Source organism: Epinephelus moara, chromosome 20, assembly GCF_006386435.1.
Source record: "Epinephelus moara isolate mb chromosome 20, YSFRI_EMoa_1.0, whole genome shotgun sequence".
Lineage (NCBI taxonomy): Eukaryota > Metazoa > Chordata > Actinopteri > Perciformes > Serranidae > Epinephelus > Epinephelus moara.
The window spans coordinates 17673703-17700057 of NC_065525.1; the positions used below are offsets into that span (position 1 = coordinate 17673703).

A 26355-nucleotide genomic window follows, 5' to 3' on the forward strand; every position below is an offset into this window, starting at 1 on the left:
TTCTAAATGTGATCTTCTAATAGTGTTGCACGGTATACCGGTACTAAAATAGTACCGCGGTACTAGAGTATTCCAAACGGTACTATACTGCATTTGGAAAATACCGGTACTTTGAAATTGATTCAATTCATTAATTTAGTTAATGTATTTTACTCATTTATGCACACAAACGCCTTTCTTGTTCCTATTGGAGCACAGATTGCACAAGTGGTGTGTAAGACAACACCTGTATCAACATTCGCAGCTGGCGCACGTGAAAAAAGGCAAGAGAAAGTCTGAATCGCAAAGGGAGACAACACGAGACAACACAAACTTGGTGGAACATTTGAGTTACCAAACTGTGACGTCCATACCGAGGTACTTACCGAACCATGGTTTTTTTGGTACCGTTACACCCCTCCTATTTACTGTTCTAAAGGTTTGTATCCAAAAGGACTTTTCCTTAGGAAAAGTACCGAAGAGTATCGAAAAGTATCGAAATTCATATTGGTATTGTTACCGAAACAAAGATTTTGGTATCGTGACAACACTATCTTCTAAATATTTCCACTTAAATTCAGTAGAGGTTAAATCACAGAACTGCAGATGTTACTAAATATGAACAAATAAAATCAAAGTTATTTTTCGAAATCCTCTAAGCAATGTTAAAATACAGCATGTCGTCAGATGAACAATCTAACCAGCTGCAGACAATCTGCTGATTGGACATCCTCCTTTTATTGCATGCATTTGACATTTACAGCACAATGTGGCACTGAACTAGATCATTCAGAAATGCTGAGACTGGTCAGGCATCCCATTCATATATTCACAGCGTCACCCTCCGGGAGCTTTCAACATGCACTCTGAGCACTCAGCCCGCTGAAGTGCTGCAGCTGGCACCAGCCAGCAAAGCTCGCTTGCAAACTAGCTGCCACTCTAAAGAGAGAAAATAACTCCTCCTCCGACCAAAACTCACCACAGCCTTTTCATTTGCATGCCAGGCAGAGAGTACTTTATCGTAAATGTTTGACTGACAATAATCCTGCCGAACAATGACTGAAAACATTCAAAAATGACTATAATTTCAGGAGTGGAGTGCTTTCTCTTTTATGAACAGCACCAGATTGGGTTCACGAGGGTTTCGAAGGAAACAAGGTTTAACTGGAAATGGTGGCACGGTGCACTTCAGCTGTGAGATGGGCCAAGAGAATTTAATGAGGGTAAACCACAGGGTCTGACATGCATTATGAACGTGATCGGCTGCAGAAAAAAAAAAGCCCTCTTCTCTACCAGGCACATTCAAGTCAACAATGAAAGAGGATTTGCTGCTAAAATGCTGCAGGTTTCCTGATAATAAAGGTGATGTGAATTGCTTTCTAAATACTCTCTTGTAATATCTCTTAAAAACCTGAGGAAAATGTTACACAAAGGCGTAGAGAACCAGACAAGAAATCTAATTACACCTACTATACATGAAGTAATGTCTACAACAGAGGTCAAAAAGTGCAATGCATAATTGGATTTTCCAACATCAGCCCTTTACAGCATCAAATAGACGGAACGGTATGAGTTGACTGCGAAAATCGGAAACAAGTGTTACCCGGAGCATAGCGGTTAGAGTTAGCCCTTTTAGACCCAGCTAGTCTTAGCGGTGCATGAAAGCAGTCTGACTCCATACACACCAGTCCCACTGATGTGCAGCCAGACCTAAAAGCAGTCTGATAGACTCAAGATTTTTCATTTTGCACTGCTGTTTTTGTCACCCCACCACCAGTACCACCACTCTGCCCCACACACACACACTCACACACACAGCCTCTTCTCCCTCCCCCTGATGGCTTTGCCCCGTCTCTGGACCTCCCTGCTCTGGCATGACTCCATCATGCCCTTAGTCACCTCCCTTCTGCGAGCCCCTCACACACACACATACACTTTCCCACACACAGTGAACATTTCACACATGCAGACGCTATCTCTTCCCCCGTTACTGGGGTCCCCCCTAAGCCTGAGGAAAATGGCCGTCACGGAACCCCGCTAACGGGAGGCCTCCCCTCAACCGCAAACCAGGAGTAAGGAATGTGACAGAGAGAGAGAGGGAGAGCAAACGTATTACTGCTGCAATATTAGCTGATGGAGGGAGCAGGGGGAGAGGGAAGGATGAGGGTAGAATGGGGGGACCGCGGTGTGAGCATCGACCCACAGAACACTCTCCCACATGTGGAGTCAATTAGGAACAATCTTGTTTTCTACCCACCGCTGCAAAAGAAAGGAGGGTTTTCTGGGGCTCTGTGTGTGTGAGTTTGTGTGAGTGTGTGTGTGCGTACACAAGAGAGAGAGAGAGAGTGAGGTAGGAAAGGGAGCTGAGAGAGAATGTTTTTTCCAAAAACCTGCCAGAGAAATAGGCCGGATATTCGGTTTTATATCAAGCCATTTTACGCACGAAGAGCCTGCATCTGAGTTTTTTCTGCCCGCTGTTCACCATCAAATGAGCATGACTTCAGAAACCGCGGCGTGATTGCAACTACAGAGCGAATGACACTTAAGGAAAAACATCAGTCCTCTGGGGCTGCGCATGCATGACTGATGCACATATGTCACAGTCGCAGATGTGTGTGTATGTGTGTCCGCTGTTCTGCATCCTCACACCTATCATCGTCGTGTGCATCTGGTGAGACAGAAGCATCCCTACTGACTCCGCTAGGAATTCCAGACGCACACAAAATCACAGGCCACTTCCTTGGTGTCAGACAAGAGGAAGTCTCCCCTTTAAAAGATTCATGGCTGCTTCAATTATGTATCCTCTTTCAAATTGTCGTGTTTAGACAATTTTCATTATTCATCCGTTTCAAGATTGATGGCTCCCAGTCGGGTGGGCGGCGCGGCGTAAACAAGCGTCTACACCGCTGTTGATTTATCTGGGCAAGATCAAAACGGCAGGCACAAAACAAAGGCCCCTTGCTTTTCACGTCTGCATCAAAGGCGCATTAAAACAGTGACTTTTTTTTGACATTTTGGAGGGAGGTTTGTTTGATTTCAAAGAGTAACCGACTTCAAACATTGGCAAGACGTGCAGGGAATGGGCCCTCCTGACCCCAAGCTCACCTCAAACACAGGTGTGAAGGCAACCACTGTGACCCGATGAGGGAGTCTAGGCTGGCACGCCACCACCGGGAGTGTCCCTTGAAACGCACACATACACTAAGTGCAAATGACTGCTCACATTCCATCCATGGCACACAAATACAGAAAGGAAAGCTGCACCAGGTGATAACCATATCTCAATATTTCCTGTAATAACTCTGGCATGTAACCAAAGACGACCTTTCACCCTCAGGCCCTCGAAGAACCCAGACTGTTGCTTTCTTCAGAGGGCAACCAGAGTGTGCAAACCACACAGGAGGGAGATTTAAGTCAGGGCTGCGTGATTTGTGTGCATCTACATTATGTGCGTGCATGAGAGGCATTCTCATGAGACATTTTAAATGGCAGGTAAGAAGTACGGTGCTTGTTATCTCTTTTTGGTGCATGTGTGCACCCTGATGTTCATCTATGTTGTGTGTCAGTTATACCACGATTTGTGTGAGTGAGTTTGAGAGATCACCTTCAAAGGCTGCCTGCCCCCTCAGGGCTCTATAGGGGAACATCGACTAACCCGTCTCACCTCTCTCACCCAGCAAGTCGCCCCACTTCAAAAATAATCCACGACACAAATGCTGAAGGCTCAAGGACCCCGAAATGCCCTTTCCCCCCCTGGGTGTTGTGTTTAATAATGCAGCCCCACAATCAGAAAAAACACAGAGGGCTGGGTGTTAGAGAGAAAGTTATTGTGGAGGGGTCTCCACCTCCCACTGTGTATGGGACAGGAGTCAATGAGCTAATGCTGCTCAGACAACACACCAACCAGGAGAGACAAGAAGTAGGACGATGAGTGTGTGTGTGTGTGTGTGTGTGTGTGTGCCTTCTCACCAGCTGAACGTAGGCTACTTTATAGTCCGGCTGCTTGACCTTCTGGTTTTTATGATTCCTCTTCTTATTGGAACCTGAGAACACACAGAACAGCACGTATTGAATTAGCTGTAAACAGGAATGACAACACATAAGCTAATTCTTGTTGTGTGACAACAGTGTTGATGGTGACATTTACAAATATGGTGACAGTGGGGTTGGGCAACATGACAATAAACAATGAAGACAATAGAAATTTCTCAGCTGCTGTAGACTTTGCTATACTGCCTCTACTGAAGTAGCTCGACCTATAATATCTCTAGGTGGGTTTTGGTGGGACATGTGAGCAAATAAGTGAGCAAGACTGCTTTGGTGTTTCGAAGTACCTTGATTATAAAAGAAAATGTTTAATACACTGGATGAGACAAAGTGACTTATTAATATTTTATCTATGAGCAGCTGTAATGATTATCACTATCACAGCTGCAACATTCAGAAAATTAACTGACAAGTCAATGAAATGGCATCTATTTTATAATGAATCAATCATTTTTCATTGTTTTCTGATGAGATTAAGACTAAATGAAGAATCAATTAATGAAGCAAATAACTGTCAGATTTAGATCCACCCCTAGGTGACAGTTAGCAAAATGACTAAGAACTGTCCTAACATCTATTTATCTTTTTTTTCCTTTAATTTCACATGAGAAAATATACAAAACAAGTCAGGAAATACATGTATAAAGATTTTAACAACAATGGTGGAAATGAGGCTGCAACATCATAAAATATAAAGAGAAAACGTTTTGTTTTGTTTTTTACGAAACGTTGACAAAATAAGAGAAACAATCAGGTGAACAAGAGAGGAGCACAAAAGAATGAGGTAAGAGACATAAAAAGAGCAGGGACCTAGATATAGATGTAGTATGTTTTTTTTTAATTTGATTTGATTTTTGCTTTACTATTCAATTTTACCATGTATTTTAGCAATTTGAAATAATTGGCAAAGTTATATATAAACAGTGAAATAGGGAGTACATCCTTTCTTACAAGTATGACTATTATATCTACCTCAAATAATCACGAGATTAACAGTATCTGAAATGTTTGCATCCAGGCTGTCCATAGAAAAATTATATCATTGTAACTAAATGACAGTATGCTATCTATTTTGAGTGACAACCAGTTGTGAATATCAGACTTAAAAATAAGCACTTGAAGATTTAAAAAACAGATGGTCAATGGTTTAATCAAAAGATGCAAGGATCTACTTCAAATTTAAATCTATTTACCAGCGCAGCAACAATCACATTACGCTTCATTCCTATCTGACCAACAGATATTTTACTACGCATTTTTGTTCATTTCCCAGTAGAACAGAAAATACTTTGTGTGTGTGTGTGTGTGTGTGTGTGTGTGTGTGGGAAAGCAGAGCCTGATCTTGTTGACTATGGAAGGCAGGTTAACCTCTTCCCCAGCTGGAGATGATGATGACATCATCCTCTCTCCTGTCAAACCTCTCCAAGTCTGGAAGAGAGGGGACTGTGGAAGCTGCTGAGTGTGTGTGTGGTATGTGTGCATTTGTGCGAGTGCGCGTGCAGAGGCAGGACGAGGAGTCTGGATTCTAATAAATCAAAAGTTAATTTTACTGGACTTACAGGCATTTCACACAGGTATCTCAATCTTTACGAAACGACTAAAGCGCGCTACTATCAATGACGGATAATGGCCGCAGCATCAAACGTTTCATCTCTGCCTTAGAACCCTGATCTCAATGAGACCCTGGTGGTCAAGTCAACAGGCCCTCTGAGTAACTGCCATTGCCATGGGAACGGTTTATGACATGAAAAACAAGGGAAACATTCCACTGTAATGAGTCATTTGTGTGTGTGTGTGTGTGTGTGTGTGTGTGTGTGTGTGTGTGTGTGTGTGCAAGTGTCTATGTGTGTGTCGTATGCGTAGCTAGTCATCACTAGCCAGGCAGCCCACTGCTCAGGGAAAGCCCTGAGCAGGGTTGTAAAACACCCCCCTCCACGCCCCCCTGGCTAACTGGAGGCCCCTGTGTGGGTGGGAGACAGAGGTAACGAAGAGTGTGTGTGTGTGTGTGTGTGTGTGTGTGTGAGACTGCTGAGGAAATCCACAGGGAAATGCTACAACCTTTGAAAGAGCGAGGTAAGACACTAACCTGCCCCCCCCATAAACAAAAGCCACACATGAGACGCACACTTGCACACCTTGAAAGGGCACAAAGCGTTTCTCCGAATTCACACAGGCCTTTCGTAACGCATACAGACACACAGACAGAGCTTTCATGCAACACTCGCAAACGCAAGCACAATTTCTCCCACTTTGAGATTGCGGTTTGGCAGCCAGCTATCACGTTACAAATCCCAGGCCGAAGGGGTAACCATGGCAACTCCTTCCAAAATACCCCTGCCGCCCATGGAGGGAAGAAAGGGTCGTTTGCGCCCCTCGCTCTCCTCTGCCTGTTGCCGTCTTTATGCTGCCAATGGAGTGGAACTCCTGACGCAGACAGGGATACCTTCGCTGACGCACCTCGGGATCACCAGGGGCCCTGAGCCGCCCTTTCTTCTCCGTCCCCCCACAGTTCACTGCTTTCCTTCCACCCACCCTCCCGAGGGGCTTTCCTTTTCCCCTAGCTTTTAATGACACAACCCTAATAAACAGCCTTAATGGGTCCTCCAAACTGGAGGCTAGGCTATGCTAGGCGCCTCTCTCCTCTTTCCTCCCTCCACGTCTCCTCCCCAGTCTCTCCTCCAGAGGTAGAGGGGGCTCCTCATGGCCCTTCAGGCACAGCACACAGGGAGCTCGTGCCTCTTCTCAGCACGTCCATCACAGTCGCTCCAACGTCAAGCCACCCATATGTCTTCTACAGTGCTATTATGAACTTGCAAATTCCTAGACTTGTAAGGAGCCCCTGAATCAGTCCATGCACACTTAAGCAGTTTCCTCCCCCAATAAAAAGTAAAGGGGATTATTAAGTCAATGATATAACACTGTTGGTTCTCTGATCATCCTTGACAAGGAGGGGGACTTTGGGGTTGGGACGTGTGTGGAGGGGACGGGGTATTTAGGGCCCTGAAGCTGCAAGTTTGTAAGTGAATAGTATGTGTTTGTGAGGAGGGAGCGTGGGGTGTCCTGGGACAGCTGGAGGCTGGAATGCTGCAGCAGCAGATTGTCAGATAAGCAGCTGTGTGTGTTAGAAGGAAAGGAGAGCCAGGCACGCTAACCACTACCGCAACTAGCCGCTGGAAAACACTCCCGCTGCTGCACGTCAATGGGAAGACCGTCTACGTCCCGAGCTGAAATTGCTAATCACTGCTAACCACCACTTAGAGTCTCCAAAACAGAATGAATTTGACTTTAAGCTTCCTAAAACAAGAATCATCTTTCTGTGAATTCCATACACCATAACCAAAATTTGCCTTACAATTTGTCATCTGATTAAAAAAACTATTAGGATGGATATAACCCTGAAGATTATTGTGGATATAACCTGAAAATGATGTCCAAATTATTTTTTATCTGGACAAAAATATTGACAAAACCTCACATTTAGTCCAGTATGTTTACACACCAGTAAATCCAACAAATTGTTTCAGAACAGTCAAATTCCTGCGTTTTTGTCATCCATCAAAAGTCTTTCAGAGCCTGAACTTTGTTTTACTGTTTTTTTTTTTTTTATAACAAGCACAAATTTGTAAGAGCTACAACCACGTACACACATGCATCCATGAATTGTCCCTTTTTGCCAATTGGCATGCACAGTTAATCAACTTTCCTTTGGCACCTGACCAATACTTTCCTCGAAATCTTGTGCAAGTCTGTGAGTCTATTCGCAAGTTAAGCACCTTTTAATGAAAGGCCACTCCCATTACCGTCCCCCCTTTTCACCATACACATTCTCACACACACACACACACACACACACACACACACACACACACACACACACACACACTTTACCTCCATGCCAAATTTCAATCTCCTAGAACAAAAACTGGCCGCCACAGGTTGGAGAATTTTTTGTGGACCAACAAGCCTGCCAAGATACGGAGCAAGGTATGGAGCTGCTGGTCACAGCTAAAACTGAAATTGACTGTGAGTGAATAACAAATATACAAAATAAAACAAAAATAAATATCAAATTGTTTCACATGACTACAATAATGGTGATACTATTGTATCAAACAATATTTCTGTGAAATTATGAGTGTTTCTGACATACGGAGCATGTGGACGTATAGTGATCGGAGCATTATGCTACAGGAGTAGTTTGAGCAGTCTGAATTGATGCTTTGATACTATTTTCTGCTGTGTAAAGTTCTCATCACAGGAATCCACTATAACATGAAAAAGTTGACCACAGCTACTTATAACTTCTTACGGCCATCTGTCATGCTTACAGATAGCAAATGTTTGATACTTCAAAGACACATCTTAATTAGAGACGGGGCTGTACAGATTGCCGAAACACTTATTTCATAGTATATTGTGAATACTGGACTGTAGTGAGTCGCCTTATGTATTAACTGTATAAACTACTTTTATATTAAATTCCAGTACAGCATGACTGACATGTGAATGTATTGGATAGACCTTTAATTCATCAAGTTATCAAATTATATACTTAACAGTGTTCCGAAGGCAAAGTTTAATACAGGGTGGAAGATTAGAGCTGAGCATACTGAGACTGTGTGTGTGTGTGTGTGTGTGTGTGTGTGTGTGTGTGTACGCGCACCATTTGCTCGATTTACTCACAACAGCTGCAGTACAACTTTAGGATTTTAATTTGGATGAAATGTTTGTGGCTTGGTAATGCATACCATGAATCAAGTGTTTTCACCACTGCCTTAGCCCTCTCTCAACAGTCTGGATGGGCTCCATGGCTTTACATAGATGTACAGTCATGGTGTGTATAATGTTCTTCCACCACGAGCTTTCCCAATCATAAGGTCAGTGACTCAGGGAACAATGTCTGCATTGTGGGGTGTTTTTTATATTCTCCAGCACTCCTTGCACTCAGTCCACTTAATGTGATACAACAAACCTTAGGAGCCAAATCCATATCACTGCACAGACCTCGACAGGGGTAATGTTATTGCCAGTTATTCCACTGACCCAAAGGGTGGAGTTATCACTTCAGGCCTGAGTAAACTCAAACTACAATTGCTGCATATTTGCCCTGACAGGGACAAATACAACTGTACTGAACTGAACTGCATTAGAATCTCTTCAAAACATATGTGTGTGTCAGTATGTAGGACTCACAGAGTTTGATTTCGCTAATAATTTTAGAAAACTGTCTACAAATGTAACCTATATAAAAGTGCTGGGTCAGCTAGAAATTCAGAACCTGATCTGAAACAGACCTACAAAAAGTTAGACCAGAGAAAACGCCACCTCTGACAGCAGCATGATAAGCAAAATGCTATAGGGCAGTGGTTCCCAACTGGTCCAGCCACAGGGTTCAGATTTCTCCCTGGTCATTAGTTCAAGGTCCACAAAGTTAATATACCAAGTGTAATACTTACTGTTTGGCCATGTTGGTGAGTCACTTGTGGTCCATTCAGAATGGACCCGCGACCCACCAGTTGGAAACCACTGCTATAGGGCAGCCACTTTTGGAAAAAATAGCAATATGCCAGTTTTCCTGTACTTCACTCACATGCTCTATTTCAGGCCCAAAACAGATTTTACTCCTGTAAAATCACGCCTTAGATATGATTGTGAGTTTACTTGGATCCATTCTGGTATAAGGCATTTTGGCACACAGATTATGTGGCAAAACAGCAGGATAAATTAGATGAATACAATGTGTGACTCACTCAGGTCATGGGTCAGGTCTCAGTTACTAGGGTCAGAATGGACCAGTCAGTAGGGTTGTATACCGAACTCGGTACTCTTACAGGTAAAGACCAAAATAGGTCGATGCTACCAAGTACCGATTCAGGATAAATACGCCGGTGCCCAATGTCGATACCTAAGAAAGCATCTGGGTGAGAACGTCAGTCGGCCACTGCGTCAGTCGCTCTGTTGGCTTCCCAGCGAGCCAAAACTATCATTGCAGCACCAATCTGCCACATTAGTTTCAGTGTCTCGTCTATTTTCTTTTCCTTTAGTTTTGTTTTTTTAGTTTTGTTATTACAGAGAAAGTAAGAATCGAGAAAAAAAGTAGCATCAATCATCGGTACCAAATTACAGGTACCGGTATCCATATTGGTTCAAATGTGAACGCTATCCAACCCTACCCTAGTATCAGCCACTCTAAGTTCTATTCTTATTGTGCTTGTGCAAAGCAGTGAAGAGACTCACCGAACTGTATCCTTGTGCGGATTGCTCCCACAGGGACGTCGTAGATCTTCTCCAGGTAGTTCTTTACGTCATACTTGGTCATTCTGTCCCGACATGTCCAGAACAGACAGAAGAAAAAAAACACCCAAATATGGAGGGAGAAGGAGAGAGAGAGGAGAACTGGGGTTACACAAGGTATTCAGCATCAGTGTTCACATGAGGTAAGGATTGTTTGAGTGTGTGTGTGTATGTGTGTGTGAGATGTGAAGGGAGTAAGAGAAGATGTCTGAGGTTGCAGTCCAACACTTGCAAGGTTACAAGGTTACATGCTGGATCACTGGCCATCAAATAACACCACACTGACTTAATTGACACAGACACAAAAAATGATACAGCCTATTTCCACACTGCATTCCCATAAACTCTGCTGTTATATTACCTACTGTAACTGACAGGACACTCCCCTATAAACCCATATTCAGCTTTTATACTCTGGAACATAAAGTGGGGAGAAGAGAAATGTGAGTGTCAGTGTTCATCCAATTAGCTGTCTGCATGTATCGATCGCGCCCGGTGAAATCCTACACAGGAAGTGGGCCTGGCACCAACTGATCCGGTGGGCCAGCCCAGCTAAAGCTAGCTCACTGGGCAGCATTTGGAACGGATTGCTCCGACCAGAGGAAGAAAGGCTTTTAACTGCTAATCAATCTAGCCAATTGGATTAGCCTGGTGGAGAGCACTTCCCAAATGCGTCTGACAAAGTGCTTAATAGCGACGCTGTGGTCTGACATGAGTGCCTCGGATATGGCGTCTTCTATCACCTCATATGTTCCTTTGATAGAACAGGATAATGTAATATTCCCTATTTTTTCAGAGGAAACAGCACAATACCTTGAGCTGCTGTAACAATATTTGGCGAGGCAAACATTTGCATGAGAAAATCCCATCTGTGAACACAAAGGCTCTTTGTACCTAGGAATGATGTAATATATGTTTCCATGCTGTACAAACAATTGCCTTTTCCTCTATAATACGCTGAATTTTGGCAAAGCTGGCACTGATGTAGACCTAGAACACTTCCATTTGACCTGCTAAGTTGTGTTTATCAAGAGAGGTAAACTTGCATTTACGATACTTGGGTAACTATTTCCACATTTGATTCCACCATTACAGAAGCGGGATGGTTTGATGTGGTGACTCTTGAATATGGTAGGGTTTTGTTACCAAACACCAACTTCAGGCAGCTGCCTTTGAGAGACAAGAGAACTAAGCACTCACTGAGCTCTCCCACTCAGACCCAGTGCTGGTCCAGGACCACTGGGGTTGTTAGGGTAGAGGAGTTTCTGTGTCACGGTGGGGGGAAAGGTGTAAACAAACTTGTTAAGGCCCCTTTAGACCTATTCGTCTCCCTTTACCCAGTCAAGAGGACAAAAATGTGTTTCTGATGTGACATGCAGATGCGCCTTTCTGCTCCATTTGCACCCACCTTCCCCCACAAACCCCCGTCTCACAGTGTGTGTGCTGGAGGGCAGTGAAGCAGAGCGGGCTGACCGGGGGTACTTGAGATCAAGAGAGGGAAAAAAGAGAGAGTGATAGCGCTGAGAGACAGGTTTTCCTAGAAAGCAGGGGCGGGGAAGTGGGAGAGAGAGGAAAGTGGCTTGGGGACTGTGAGGTTTCCTCTGGATCATTAGCAGATGGAACACTGATCCTGATTAATGGGGGAATCTAAATCCTACTGCTTTTACCACTCCAATTATTCAGTCACCACAAACACAGACTACGTGCACACTAATATCTCACTGTGATTCCGATCATGACAATATTCTGAATTTCATATGGGTCACGTGAACAGCATATTTTCGTTTGGATATTCTGAATTAAGCCTTATTCCGGATGAAACATTTTCCGATTAAGACATGTGGGATGTGCGGGTATTATTTGTGTTTTAGGACAATGTATACAGCGCACTCCGATATGCAAAATTGGGGTTTTTAACAGCAGTTTGTGACACATGGCCTCTTGCTCTGTGCCTTGTCATGGAGATGTTGCAAACAAACCAACAGTTTACAAGGCTGGTGTAGAGATGTACGCCGAAAAGAAAAGCCGACATGTCTGGCCAAAAGAAGAAACACACCGACTTCAAAACATTATGAAAGACTGATACCAACAGCTTTTCGGATAGGCGCGAATATCGCAATGCCAACCTTTTCAAGAAGCCGGTTGAAGGAATGAAAGAGGGAAGCTGTGTTCACACTATCGAACAAGTCTGCCACCAGTGGCAGTCCCCAAACCCGGAGAGGGCAAGCCTTGGGTTTCCAGCAGAGCACCATGGCCTCAGATTTGGAGGTGCTGACTCTCATCCTGACCGCTTCACACTCGGCTGCAAACCACCCCAGTGCATGCTGGAGGTCACGGTGTTATGAAGCTAACAGAACCACATCATCTGCAAAAAGCAGAGATGCAAATCTGAGGTCACCAAAGTGGACCCCTTCCTCCCCCCGGCTACGCCTTGAGATCCTCTTACTTGGTGTAAACTCCAGCCGTTGTACTTTGCCATATTTTGACGGGATAAACCACATGTTAGGGCACATTTATCGGAAAATTCAAGTCTGCATGTTAACCAGAATATTAGTGGAATATCTATTTTCATTCACCATGTAAACAGCTTAGTAGGAATATTGTCTTTTTTTAAATAAGGGCAAAAAAATGAATATGTTGTGCATGTAAATGTAGAGAGATAGCATATATGAAACACGTACAAGCTATTACTCTATTACTCTGCACAAGATGCCAATGCGTGTACACAAATAAACGGGTGTTAACTATAGCTGAAAAAGCAAATACATGACACAAAGATAAAACAATAAGAAAAAGAAAGCCCGAAAACACATACCAAACTGGTGAATTATCATTTATTAGTATCAGTGACCAATATCAGTAATAAGTTAAATGGAATATTTAACTAATAAAAGAATGTCTACACCTATTAATTTATATAAACACTATATATTTATAGATCTACAATGAATACATCCACACACGCACACACACCTACACATCAGTACTGAACACTAGATTTACAGGGTTTATATTAGTTTTTCTCTGACCTGAGTCAATACATGACTTCCATTTCAGCTAAAACTGGAATCCAGTCTGAGATAAAGCCTTGGGCTGAAAGCTGAGGAGAAAATGTCAAGTTAAGCGAGTACATAAACAAGGCTAAACTTAGACAAAGGGCGTGGTGTCTCCAATAGTGATGCAGGCAGCATCTGATCATCATCCCAGTTTAAACACCCATCTGACTCCACAAGCTAACCTTTCACACCTCTGCCTCACAGGAAGAATGAAAACCTGCCTCCAGCAACTGCCAGGGCTAAAGGCATCGTTCCTCAGCAACTGGTATATATTTATACGCAAACACACATGCTACAAAGATTCCTTGCCCAAGATGATGAAAGAACTCCAAACACAAAACCTAGAAGGGCATCGGATGACGCAGACGATGGATTAGGTTCAATTATGGTCCCTTGTTGCCGAGCAGGTTTAAAACAGCCACACAGGCATCACTGTCAGAAAACAACTTAAACAGTTATATTGTCTGCATTGTACAAGAGGAGGTGCAGAGGGGCAATATAAGACCTAAATCTGATATGAAGCAGAGCTAAAAGAATGGGTCTCTGCAGGCATGCAGGCACAGGTGAAGACACAGGGTAAACTTGATGCCTTTGTTTTGCCCCGCTGTGACACAGTTGCTCGTGTGCGACAATATAGCAGATTTGTCACTCTGCATACTGACCCACACTCCTCTATCAGCTGATCTCAAATGTAATCCTTCCTCTGCAATGCATCTACATGCTCCTGGATATTTCCTCTTCTCAAATATGGGCTAACTCGCAGCACGCCAAGGAAATTGTGAGTATCAGTTCCAGTAGTTTAGGGCAGTCCATTTACACCTGTGCCCTGAAAGCATATGAGAGAAGTAGGTGAAAGGGCACCGTTGAGAAAGTGCAAGACAGGACAGAGGCAGCTTTGACGGTCTTTGACTGAAAGGATAGTGAATGTATTCTTGAAGCACTACTTAATGCCACTTGTCTATTAATGCGCTGGTGCTAAAAGAACATCTGCCAGGTGAATGGGTGGTGCCTCTTTTGTACACAAAGGATGCCCTATGCAGCCACCCACTCACAGTAATCTTCAGCCACAAATAATACACAATATTGACTGAAACACTAAGGTTCGGCAGATCAGCACTGTTCGGCTGAATATTTGTAGACGCTGAAAACTGTCTTTATAACTAATGTCATGATAACTACCTTTGTTGGACGATATATGCGATAAACGAGACTGTCATTTTGAGACCACTTTATGCCACTGATAAAGACCATTTCAAACTTGACAACATAAACATTCTAATGGGTCCCTTGGTACTTCCTGTTAGAATGTTTGTTAATGCAGTAACTGACAGGAAGTGCACAGGGACCAAAGCTGTTGCCCGAGCAACAGAGCATCAGTCAAACGGTCTATACGATAATATAGTAGCACAATAATGCAAATACACCCTTTTAAAGAGCAATGAATTTTAATTCTTGGGAATTTTTAGACATTAGAACAGGAATATGAAAAAAAAAAAAAACATTTTTTAAAAGCTAATTAACGCAAAATTAATATATAGAAGAAAGTATATAAGATTATAGTACCTTTATGAGAGTAGCCCAAAATCATTCCGTTTAAGGCTTTATACAAAATTATGGCCAACAAAAATGCTCTTGCAACTAATAGACAAGATTAGCGGTGCTACAAGAACACAGCAGTTACCTCTGTAATCTTTTCGGTGCGCTGCTGGGGATGGTCGGCCGGGAGCCGGGCGGTTTGTTGGTGGATTAATGGAGTGGAAGATGAAATTGTTGCAGCATTAAAATACAAACTACAGACTTTTTGACTTGCTATCAGGGGTTAGCAAGCTCACAACTTTCAAGATGTTGACTCTTCCACCAAAAAAGTGCAGCCACAGACTACAAGTACGCTACACTGTGTCATCTTTAAAGTATGGTTTTATTTTTCTCAGACTTGCACAAGTAGGCGGCGCTAGAGAGGAAAAAATAAAAAATAAATTATAGCTGCTGCGCAGCGATGGGTCGGGTCTGGGCATTTTTAGGCAATTCTGAGCAACAAGCAGAAGAACTGGAAGACATTTAGGAATTTAGCAACACAATCTGCCTTTTGCATCAGCTGAGGCTTGAACTCACAACCTCTGAGACTAAGAATCAATTTCTATCTCACTGAGCTAATTAGTCAGTGACAATTCATGTGTAGCTTCACAAATTGACTAAGCCAGACGTGCAGGTTTAGCAGCCGTCCATGCATGGAAAAGCAGATTTCAAACCACTGTAAAAAATTCAGTTATCGAAACAAAAATCTGAAAATACACATATTGCATCTAGACAGCATGGAGATGTTGGTAATTTATTTTAACAATGATTGATTTGCTTCATAAGTGAAAAACTGATGTTTAACTAGTTGAGCTATGTGCAAAGTGAGAAGCCTCAGATGGTTTCACACTGAAGTATTGACACTGGATCTTTGTGCAAAGTCTGGTTTATTTTCAAGCATGAGAAGGCAGATTTTCTAGCAGAAAAAATACTTGAAGATGCTGATCAGTCACGCTCAGGCAATTTTAAGCAATAAGCTGGAGCACAAGAAGATGATTACATTACAACGTGGATTCTGCACCAGTTGAGGCTCGAACCCGCAACCTCTGGAACCTAAGACGGTCATCTACTGCTCTGAGCTAATTGGCAAGTAGCAACTCAACAGTGGCTTCACAAATTGAGTAAGCCATTCACTGTTGTGTAGGAAAGCAGCCATCCGTGCATGGAAACGCAGATTTGAAACCACTGTAAAAAATTCAGATTCATTAAGACAAAAATCTGAAAATACACATATTGCATCTAGACAGCATGGAGATGTTGGTAATTTGTTTGTAACAATGATTGATTTGCTCCATAAGTGAAAAACGAGAGGGAGAGAGAGATTCAAAATGCTGTCCAAAATTCAGTTTTTGAGATAAAATATTNTAGACAGCATGGAGATGTTGGTAATTTGTTTGTAACAATGATTGATTTGCTCCATAAGTGGAAAAACGAGAGGGAGAGAGAGATTCAAAATGCTGTCCAAAATTCAGTTTTTGAGATAAAATTCTGAAATTTGCCACAAATCATCTACCATGACTCTAGAATTTTGTAATTTTTTTCATGAACATTGAAGATTTATCTAGCAAGAATTTGCATGTATATGTTTACAGTACTGTTTACAGTCAAACACTTTGATGCACTGTAGGCTCAATTTTTGATAAATCAAAAATCTGAGAAACTTAGTTTTTGTAGGACAGTCTGAAGATGCTCTGTAGCAAGTTTGGTGTCAATTGAGCAAAAATTGTGGGAGGAGATAGGTTTAAGAACTTTTACAGTTTTTGAAAAAAACAGAGTGAGAGAACTTCATAATTTTTAATAGGTTTAAATGTACAAAAGTTTCTTCAGTATTGATGAAAGTTGTGAAGTTGTAGCACGTATGGTTGATTTGTTATGAATTTTCAAAGTTTTGAACTTTAGACACTTGCTGTAGCGCCATCAGGACTAATGGCTTGAGTTTACAGCTGAGGATATCTGGCATGAGACTGGACCTTTGTGCAAAGTTTGGTGAGTTTTCACCCATGGGAAGTATGATTTCCTCGGAAGAAGAAAGAAGAAGAATACCTAGGATTACAATAGTGTCCTGGCAGCTTAGCTGCCCGGACCCTAAAAATCGCTGTGCCCAAGTCTTAAAATGGTCAGCATAACCCTGCGATTTATATGACTTAAATAACTATAAATGTTTCAAAAAGTAAAACTATTGTAATTCTCCGCCAGTGCACATTATACACAAAAATAACAAAGCCAAGTTCAATGATTCTCTCAAACAACAACTACAGAGGCATCAGTTATCTTAAATTTGACTAGGGCTGGGCGGTATACTGGTTCGTACCGAAAACCAGTATTTATTTTCGTTATGATATGAATTTTTCATATACCGCAATACCGGTGAATAGCAAAAACAACGTCCGAAACATGCGCAGCAGGACAGTGTTTCAGCGGGGACCCATTTCACCGCTGCACACCACAGGCGCGCTTGAGCGGGGGAGAGTGAGAACATATAGAAAAGTTTAGAGGCGAGTTCTGAAAGTGAAGCAACTGTACACGATGACCCAGAAGAACTCATACCAAAAAGAGCAGTGTTTCCCCTATATGCAACTAGCAGCGGCGCACCGCCGTTTACAATTCTCCTCTGCTCTCTGTATCGCGCACGGCGGAGTTTCGCCCCGATGCGCACACACACCCACACACAGACAAAGCGCACACACAGACAAAGCGAACACACACAGGTGAGCACACTAAAGCACGGCTCAGGCTGCATTTTCCTGACCGAAGACGACCCGTCCCGAGTCCGAGACAGTTATAACCGAGCACAGCACTAATGGAGCGGAGCATGTGTTGCTTTCAGGCGTTGTCAGGTAAATAACAAATTCCGGCACTTGAATAGGCCATAGAACAACACAGCAGCATGTCAAGTTGGCCGAACCTGAGCAAAATACCGTGAAACCGATATGATTTTTTCTTAAAACCATGATATGAAAATTTTGTCATACCGCCCAGCCCTAAATTTGACCATATAATAAAATCTGTATGTAAAAACATGTTTTTGCTGTACTCACTGTATTGCTGCCCCCTGCACGTCTGACCCATAATGACCTATAATTTAGTATGGGAAGACCCACGGATACAGACCCTTTTATCAGGTTAACAACAATGGGATGGTTTAGCGGTGGGAAAGTGGGTAACTGAATAAATGTTATGTGAAAAACTATGTTAATCTGGTAGTTCAGCTTCGTCTTTGGGTAGGAGTAGTGGTCATCATGGTGAGTCATAGTTCAAAAATGGTGTGTGTGCTCCATTGTATAAACTGAATGCCGTGCCACAGGCCCTGTAAAATTGTAATCGCTGTAACAACATTTGATTCAGAGAACAGGGGTGTTGATGTTGTCATGTCCTCCTTGTTTTAGGATGAACGTTACTTTGTAAAGCGATGATTCAGTGACCATCATGCTTCTTGTGGCTACCATGAATCCTACTTGGAAAGGTTGCTTGTTTTAGCAACTTGACTTGGCAAACCACTGGAAAGCTTTTAATGTGGTTCCTTGTTTGATAGAAACTGGGCTGCATCTACATTTGGGCGTTTTATGGGGCCTTTTAGGTTGGCAGATCAGCTTTAAGCATTACAAGGGAATGGAAAAGAGGAGGATGCAGCCACACATAGAGGTGATGCAGAGTTGTAGGCGACAGGCGCTTACGCTTTGGAGGAACCTCAACCCTTCAACACATCATCAACTATACGGCTCATTTTTCCCCTGTATGTACGTTGCCTTATGTAGCCCTGCAAAAAGAACATTTATACAATGGTGACGGCCTAGCTTTTATTAAGGCTGGTGCAGTTGTTATTTTTAAAGTATGCTGACAGAACGTTCTGTTTGAATTGTTCTCACATCACCTCATACAGCAAAATTATGTAAGGTAATAAGCAGAAAATAATATCTTACATAGGCAGATTAGGGCTGCAACACATTCTTATTTTCACTGTCAATTAATCTGTCAATTATTTTCTCAAATAATCAGTTAGTTTGGACTATAAAATGCCAGAAAATTGTGAAAAATGTCAGTCAGTGCTTCCCAAAGCCCAATATGACGTCCTCAAATGTCTTGTTTTGTCCACAAGCCAAAGATATTCAGTTTACTTTTATAGTGGAGTAAATAAACCTGAAAATATTCACATTTAGGAAGCTGGAATCAGAGAAGTCTGGCAAGCATTTAACTGATTATGAAATTAGTTGGCGTATAATTAAATAGTAGACAGCTATATGATTAATTGCTGCAGCTCTAAGGTAGACCTAAATGAACTCAAACTACAAACAGTGATCTCAAAATAGCATTTCTCAATACCAAACAGCTACATTGTCCCTCTGACGTATTAACTTTGTGTCCTGATACGCCTCTCAGACATCACTTTATGTGCAACCTTTATTAACACAGTGTACGGTAAATATCCAAGGTACAACAAACAGTCCATACGCACGTACACACACATACACACACACACACACACACACACACACACACAACATCAAAGTACATTGTGTCAGAGCAGCTTAGTGGTGAGAATGAAACAGGAGAGTTGTTTTCTGCGCAGATGAAAGGCAAAAGAAAGCCGCTCCTCATTGTCAGCCTGCTCCATTGTCAGGTTTGGGTCGAGATATGCGCACTCACTACTTTAACCCTCCCATCTACGGAGACAATACATGCACAGAAGTTGCTCAGCACTAAGTATCAAGATCATAATAGCAGACTTTGTTTGGAGGGAAAGCCATTGAGGAACCTGAGACTTAGGGAGAGGAGAGACAGTTGAGAAGTTGAGAGTATAAGAGCAGCGTGTGAAGGATTAGATTTATTGTTCGAGTTCTGGTCTGACAATGGAACAGAAATAGATCAAAGACCAGGTCACCAGGAGTCACTAAACTCCTTACAGGGAGACGGGTCAGTAAAGACTCGCCACTCCTCTGCTGGCTCGCAAAATGACTTCCTATGACATAAACTGAGGTTAATTAGCGTGAAAAATAACCCAGTTTCCAGCTTGAGCCACGTGTTTATGAAGTGGAAGAGAAACAGAGTGATTGCCATGGCGATCATAACACTGTCGGATCCAACAGGTACTGAACGCTTGTCACAGTGGAAAGACAATGTGAGCTGCTGTGTAACAGGGTCAGTTTGCTCATGTCTGATTACAGTGAGAAACCGCAGCATGGTCTGGTTTCATAGTTATTAAGACGGCATAGTAGCATGAAATGTGACTGAGTAGTAGACTGAATACAACATTCAGCGTTGTGTTCTTTTCTTTGTGCGTGTGTGTGTGTTGCCGCTGGCCTCTAGCCATGCCAGGTGAGGCACAAGAGGTGTGTGTGTGTGTGGGTGTAAACCCAGAAATTTGATGATGTTCCTTGTCGAGCGGAGAGGAAATACTAACATAGCACAAAAGGTTTGAGAACAATCAAAAAGACAAACAAATACAGTATGTCCCTCCAGCAGGTAGAAAGAGAATTACGAGAGAACGCAACCCAGGTGTCTCAAACAACAAGTGCCAAAGAGGGATTGGTTTTGGACGTGTTGCAAAGCGTTTAAGAAAAGCACAATAAACAGAGGAGCCCAGGGTGGGACGGAGAAAGACATGTGCAGATGATAGCAAGCAAGTGATACAGCAAACAAGCAAGAAAACTGGAAAAAGAAGGCAACAGAGAAGAAGACAGACAAGCATAGATATCTAGCTCCCAGGTGTCGATGAGACAAAGGCCACCTTGTGTTATTGCCCTGAGAACGCCAACATTACCACTTCTCATTAACAGCTGCTCGGCACTACAACTTACCCACGCCAACACCGCCTACCCTTGAGAGTCATAGCTACAACAGCTTTCACTGCCGTACTGACTCAGACTCATCAATAAGCTGGGAGTGGGAGTGATATTTGGTTTGTGTCACTGTCTCTCTATGTGTGTCCATTTACTACATTGTGAGTATAAAAAAAAATAGCAGTGTTTCAAATGCACACTGAGGCCCCAGCAGCATATCAATCAGCCATGTACCTCTCCCAGGCATCAAAGACTGCGAGGAAAAAACCCTTACACACCCTTATAAACACACACGCACCCTGCACTTACCCACTTTTGTGCATATATACACAAAGACACACACCATTCTCACAAACTGACTAACCCACACTGACAAGCGTGCACACAGACACACACACAATTACATAAGCACCCTAGGAGTTTGGCAGAGAAGAGGCAAGAATCAGAGTGGGAGGCCAGGCACCTGGATGAACAGATTATGGTCTAAACCCCACCAGAGACACATAGATGATCTGCCTCAAACTTCAATTTTTCTCCCCAGTGTGGGCTCTGGCCCTCTCATCGCCTGAGGAGCACTGCTAACCTCAGTGACCTTGGCTCGCTGAGGTAGTCAAAATCAGCTCATCACTACTAAGTGCTGACTGGAAAAGACCTCCTGTTGCGTTTTATGGCAGAATACGTTGTCCAAACCCACCAAATTGACTAGCCATAAAACAAAAAAAACAAAATACACAGTATGCACTGTAAATATATAAAGCGTGCTCATATGTAAAATTAGGAGGCAGTAAAGTGGTATTACATATAGTATACCCCATTGGACATGAGTTTTGGAGCATGATCAAGAACATTTCGCTTTCATTTTCTGTGTAGATATTAATATTGGCTCCCTCAGATGACTAATGTTTGACGTCTCGCTGTCTACAACATGGCCCGAACCTCCACTGCAGCGCCAACTAAAAGCACTTTTGACCTCACCTCCCACCCCGCTGCCCATGTTAGCCTTTCGCAAGTCATCATTGCAACTCAGCTCATTAAAGACAGACGTATGGTGGTAAGAGCTCTCTATGCTGTTCAGGACTGAGCCGCCGATTTCTGTTCTTGAGGCTGTCCCGCCACCTGGTGGCCACGATGCCCAACTTCAGCTACATAATACTCTGCCAACTAGACTGCTTCAGTGCCAGTACAAACAAATTATTGCAGCCTAAAACGTGAAACATGTGTTCATTATATAATAGTTCTGAATGACGCTAAACTACTACTATAGTCTAACAAAAGCAATACGCTAAAATAACTTGGATGCCAAATAAAACAACTAATTTTGTAGTCTCATAATAGTAAGATTTACAGCTCATACAGGCCATCAGCTTGTGAGAATTTATTTTTAAGAAGCACTGTAAATTTTGCTATAGGAGTTGGTGCAGTCACCTTCATCCTCAAAGTTCGGGCCCCTGTGAGAGTTATCATCCAATCTGCTGAAAACATGTGGTAAGCTCTACAGTGCTGCTCTGAGGTTGAGCAGCCTGTACTTTAAGAAGACGAATACTATGATGAATATATGCAACTAAGCAGTTTATCATTTAAGGAACTGTGATTGTGTGCAGTGGCAATATTAGAGGAATAGATGTACTGTAATATGTGGTGTATGGCTCTATGGAGACTAGAGAAAAATACCTACAAATGAAGTTATCCATAAACAAAATTGGATTAGATCAGATGCCTCAAGTCAGATTTGACATTTGTAATTTTGACATTTGTCAGTAATAATTAATAACAACAGACATTATCAATTGATACTAAGAAATGTGTGCCAAACGTGGTCTGAAAACTGTAATTTAAGAATTAAGAACACACTTAAATAAAGTAGGTCTAGGCACTTAAGGGATAGTCGGATCTTTTTAAGAGGGGTTGTATGAGAAACTTAATCATAGTCAGTGTATCTGTGGATGTCAGTCGACACACCCCCAGTTTGGAAAAGTAGGCAGGAGTGCTAACATGAAAGCTAAGCAATGTACTGCTGCAGCAAAACGTATTTTAGCCACCCACAAAATCAATATCAGTTTAAGTGTACGATATATTGAGAATATTTTCACTGCTTTGCCTTGACGCCAGACAGCAATTTCCAATAGTGAACTGAAGCCTTTCACTCTCTTCAAAGCCAGACTCCATCGAGGAAAACAGTAATTTATTACTGCTGAAAGCAGGAGTTTCTGGTCTGCTGCTGCCTCGATCAGTTAGGGGATTTTTTGTGTGTTGTTGTGTGACTTTAGAGTTTAAAAGGATTAGTCTGGAATTACCAAAGTCACACAATAACAAAAACTAACCAACTGATCAAGGCGGAGGTAGACCAGAAGCTGTCATGTCCACAGGGCTAAAATTGCTGCTTTTGTCAATAGAGACTGGTGACTTTGACAAGAAAGAGCCGTCTGCATCAAGGTAAAGAGATGAAAATATTCTCAATATAGTGTACACTTAAACTGATGCAGATTTTTTTTAGGTGGCTAAAGTACATTTTGTTGCTGCCCATTCCGTAGTAGTATATTGCTTGGCTTCCATGGTGTTACTCATGTGTGGTTCGCCAAACTAGGGGCATGCCAACTGACTTCTACTGCAGGTAACACACTGACTCTGGATAAGTACCTCACACAACCCCACTGCAAAAGATCCAAACTATCCATTTTTTACATGACATTCAAAGTAAACATTCACAGTAGACTCTTCTGCGAGAACATTACCTCACCTGTGTCACAAACATTTTTAACAGTAGGAGACACCTGAAGATGATGTAATATTGCCTACATCACATACAACTTGACTTACCAAAATATGTGTTAAAGTGACTGAAACTTAATTTTATTCAATTACTATTGAATGCATCTCTGCACAATGACAGGGAAGTTCTGTAAGCAAAGACTTACTCCATTGGGATTCGAAACTGCACAGTGTCAGGAGGCTGCTCTTTTCCCGGCCTCACCAGAGTCAGGAACCAGTTGGGTCTGAAGATCCTCAGCTGAGGGTTTCCCAGCTGGTAGAGAGGGTATCTGAGGGGAGAGGCAGACTCTTATTATCCACAGTATTACTTCCAGACATTCTGTAGTATTTCCTACAACCGCACTAACAACTGAGAAGATGTCAGAGCTGCCCATGTAATCATGCAGAATTGTGCGGTCAGTTTTAGTTTCATTCGCTATAGCCAGTTGTTGTCAAAAGTTGATAAAAGCAAAGATCTAGAAAAAAAAAAAAAGATCTCTTTCAAAAGACAGTTGTGTAATCAAACCCCAAAAGGATGTGATCATTGCTTGTGGTTTGCCATCCAAAATCACACAAACCACACGCTGTGCCTTCATGTGACGTACACAATGACATACGGAAGTATTTGGCTCCTTAGCTGCTAAATGCTCCACTATGTTCACCAGCTGGTCAAAAACTTTGTCTGCTTTTTGGTGCTGGGCATTACGTGTACAGATTGAGGGTTTGGCAGAGCTTTTTCTCTGAAATCAGCTGGAAGATTCATATATCTCCTTATGCTCGTACCCAGCTCACTTGAAAACAGCAGAAAATGGCTTCTTTGAGATTTGTTTTGTGAGTTACATAAATCAAAACAATGGCCCTGAGAGTTTCTTTAAAGGGTCCAGTGTGTAGAATTTAGAGGGATACACTGGCATATATGGAATATAATAAGTATGTTTTCTTTGGTGTATAATCACATGAAAACAAGAATTGTTGCGTTTTCATTACCTTTGCATGAGCCATTTATATGGAGTGGGACTCTAGATCAGAGATTACAGATCTGTTTCTATGTTTCTACAGTAGCCAGAACAGACAAACCACACACTGGAAGCCCCTCTGCAATGAGCAACATCAGAAAAACACACATTTTTTGCCATGAAATTACTTTATTTAGTGTTTTTACTGGTGTTAAATCATTTGTTTTGGAGAGGAGGAGACCTCTGCGGATAATTTAGCTCCAAGCAAAACCTCCTGAATGTCTGGATCTTAAGTTATCAGAGGAAAAACTTGAGCAAACATTAGCAGGTGCCGGACTAACCGAAATGCCAAACAGCATCAAATGAACACTGATTTGTAAAGTGAAACTGCTTTACTCTGTGTTTTTACCCGTTTAAATCACCAGGTCCATTCGTTTGAGAGAGGTGGAGACCTCTGTGGATTGGCTAACAGTAAAAACCTCCTGTTCACTGAAGGAACTCTATCAGGATACATTTCAGCTGGTTGCAATCTGCAATCCTCACCGTGAGACACCACGACATTTCCCTAAATCTCTACACACTGTTCCTATAAGAAAGAAAGGTGGTGGGTCATTCCTGGCCAGAGAAGTACATGTTACTATAATGAGGAATAACCAACATTACAGATACACCAACTGTCAGTTTTATCTTCAAATTATGTGGTTTATAGTGTGGACTCCATGTTTTACTTGTTTATAACGTTGTATCATCTATATGCTTGTTTTTTTTGCCCTGTGGTACTTTACTGTAGCGATGCTGCAGTGTTCCCAGATGTAAGCAAATAATTTGGTAAGTCAAATGTTTTCACTACCAATAAAAATGATAGTCACGACAACAAAAAGTCAAAATAAACTGCAGTTGTCCTTTAACCCTGTGTGAAGCCTGCTAAGCAATAAAAACTCTCTTATACACCATCTCCCAAGGGTTCAAAATAATGCAAAAGGAAATAGACAATGACAAAAGAGGCATAAGTGTTGACATAAACACAACCTCTACTCATGGGGGATAAAACAGTCTCACACAGACATTTATTTTCAGTTAATGGCAAATCAAAAATTGTTTAAAGCTACATGATTGAATGAATTACCATAACATTACTGTCACATGTGAGTAGCTTTACTATCTAGAAGTAATTACACTGACCTGGGTGTCTGATGCTGTTACGACTCTAGCTGCACGTTAACGGCAGTTTGTTTTTAGCATAGCCGGCTAATGCTAGACACGCTATTGATACGTTTACACCATTTAAACTCCACAATAACACATATATAGCTGATTAAAGCGTACCGACGATGTGCTAAATAAATTAAAACAGCGTGTATGAGAAGCTGCAGTCAGACATGTTACAGTGAGCTGGAAAGAACACATGCTAACATTAGCTTGGTTTGCTAGCTTATCGACACTGCCTTAAAGAGGACTAGCAATGTCTCGCTGGGATGTCTCTTTGAATATTCACGCCTATAAATTAGAATAAAAGACTCGATACTTACAGTAGTCTTGTTACTGGCATCTCTGGAACTGGTTTTCCCGAGCAACAAGCTGCCAGGTAGTTGTTTTGTAGTCTTTTCAAGGTTGTCAAATGCTACACGTGCAATGATTTACTTCCGGGGACACTCGCTCAGCGCATGCGCAGTGGATGTAATCCATGTCCTTGAAGAAAACTTCATAGGGCTTCAGAATGAATGTAAAAAAGGCCTGCAGCTTCAAAACAGGGATTCAAGGTGAAGTGGGGGTATTTATACCTTTCTGAGGATCTTATATTTCTGTGCTACACTGGGTCAAGGAAGTATCCTTAATTAGACCTGTTTAGATCAGGGATGTTTAGGCCTAATGAGTTGAAAGTTGTCTCTTAACTTAAACAAAACAAATCTAAGGATTTTAAGA

The 26355-nt window shown here is 42.2% G+C and overlaps 1 protein-coding gene across 1 annotated transcript in view; it reads right to left on the minus strand.

Moving 5' to 3' along the window:
- Positions 1-26099, minus strand: part of mrpl23 (mitochondrial ribosomal protein L23) — a 45852-nt gene extending 19753 nt beyond the window's left edge. Inside the window, exons 1-4 of the mRNA XM_050073880.1 lie at positions 25962-26099; positions 23644-23766; positions 10264-10346; positions 3949-4022 (exon numbers count right to left, since the gene is read on the minus strand). Of these exons, the coding sequence (XP_049929837.1) occupies positions 3949-4022; positions 10264-10346; positions 23644-23766; positions 25962-25981 (300 nt within the window). The 5' untranslated portion in view covers positions 25982-26099. The remainder of the gene's footprint in view (positions 1-3948; positions 4023-10263; positions 10347-23643; positions 23767-25961) is intronic.
- Positions 26100-26355: the final 256 nt, after the last annotated feature.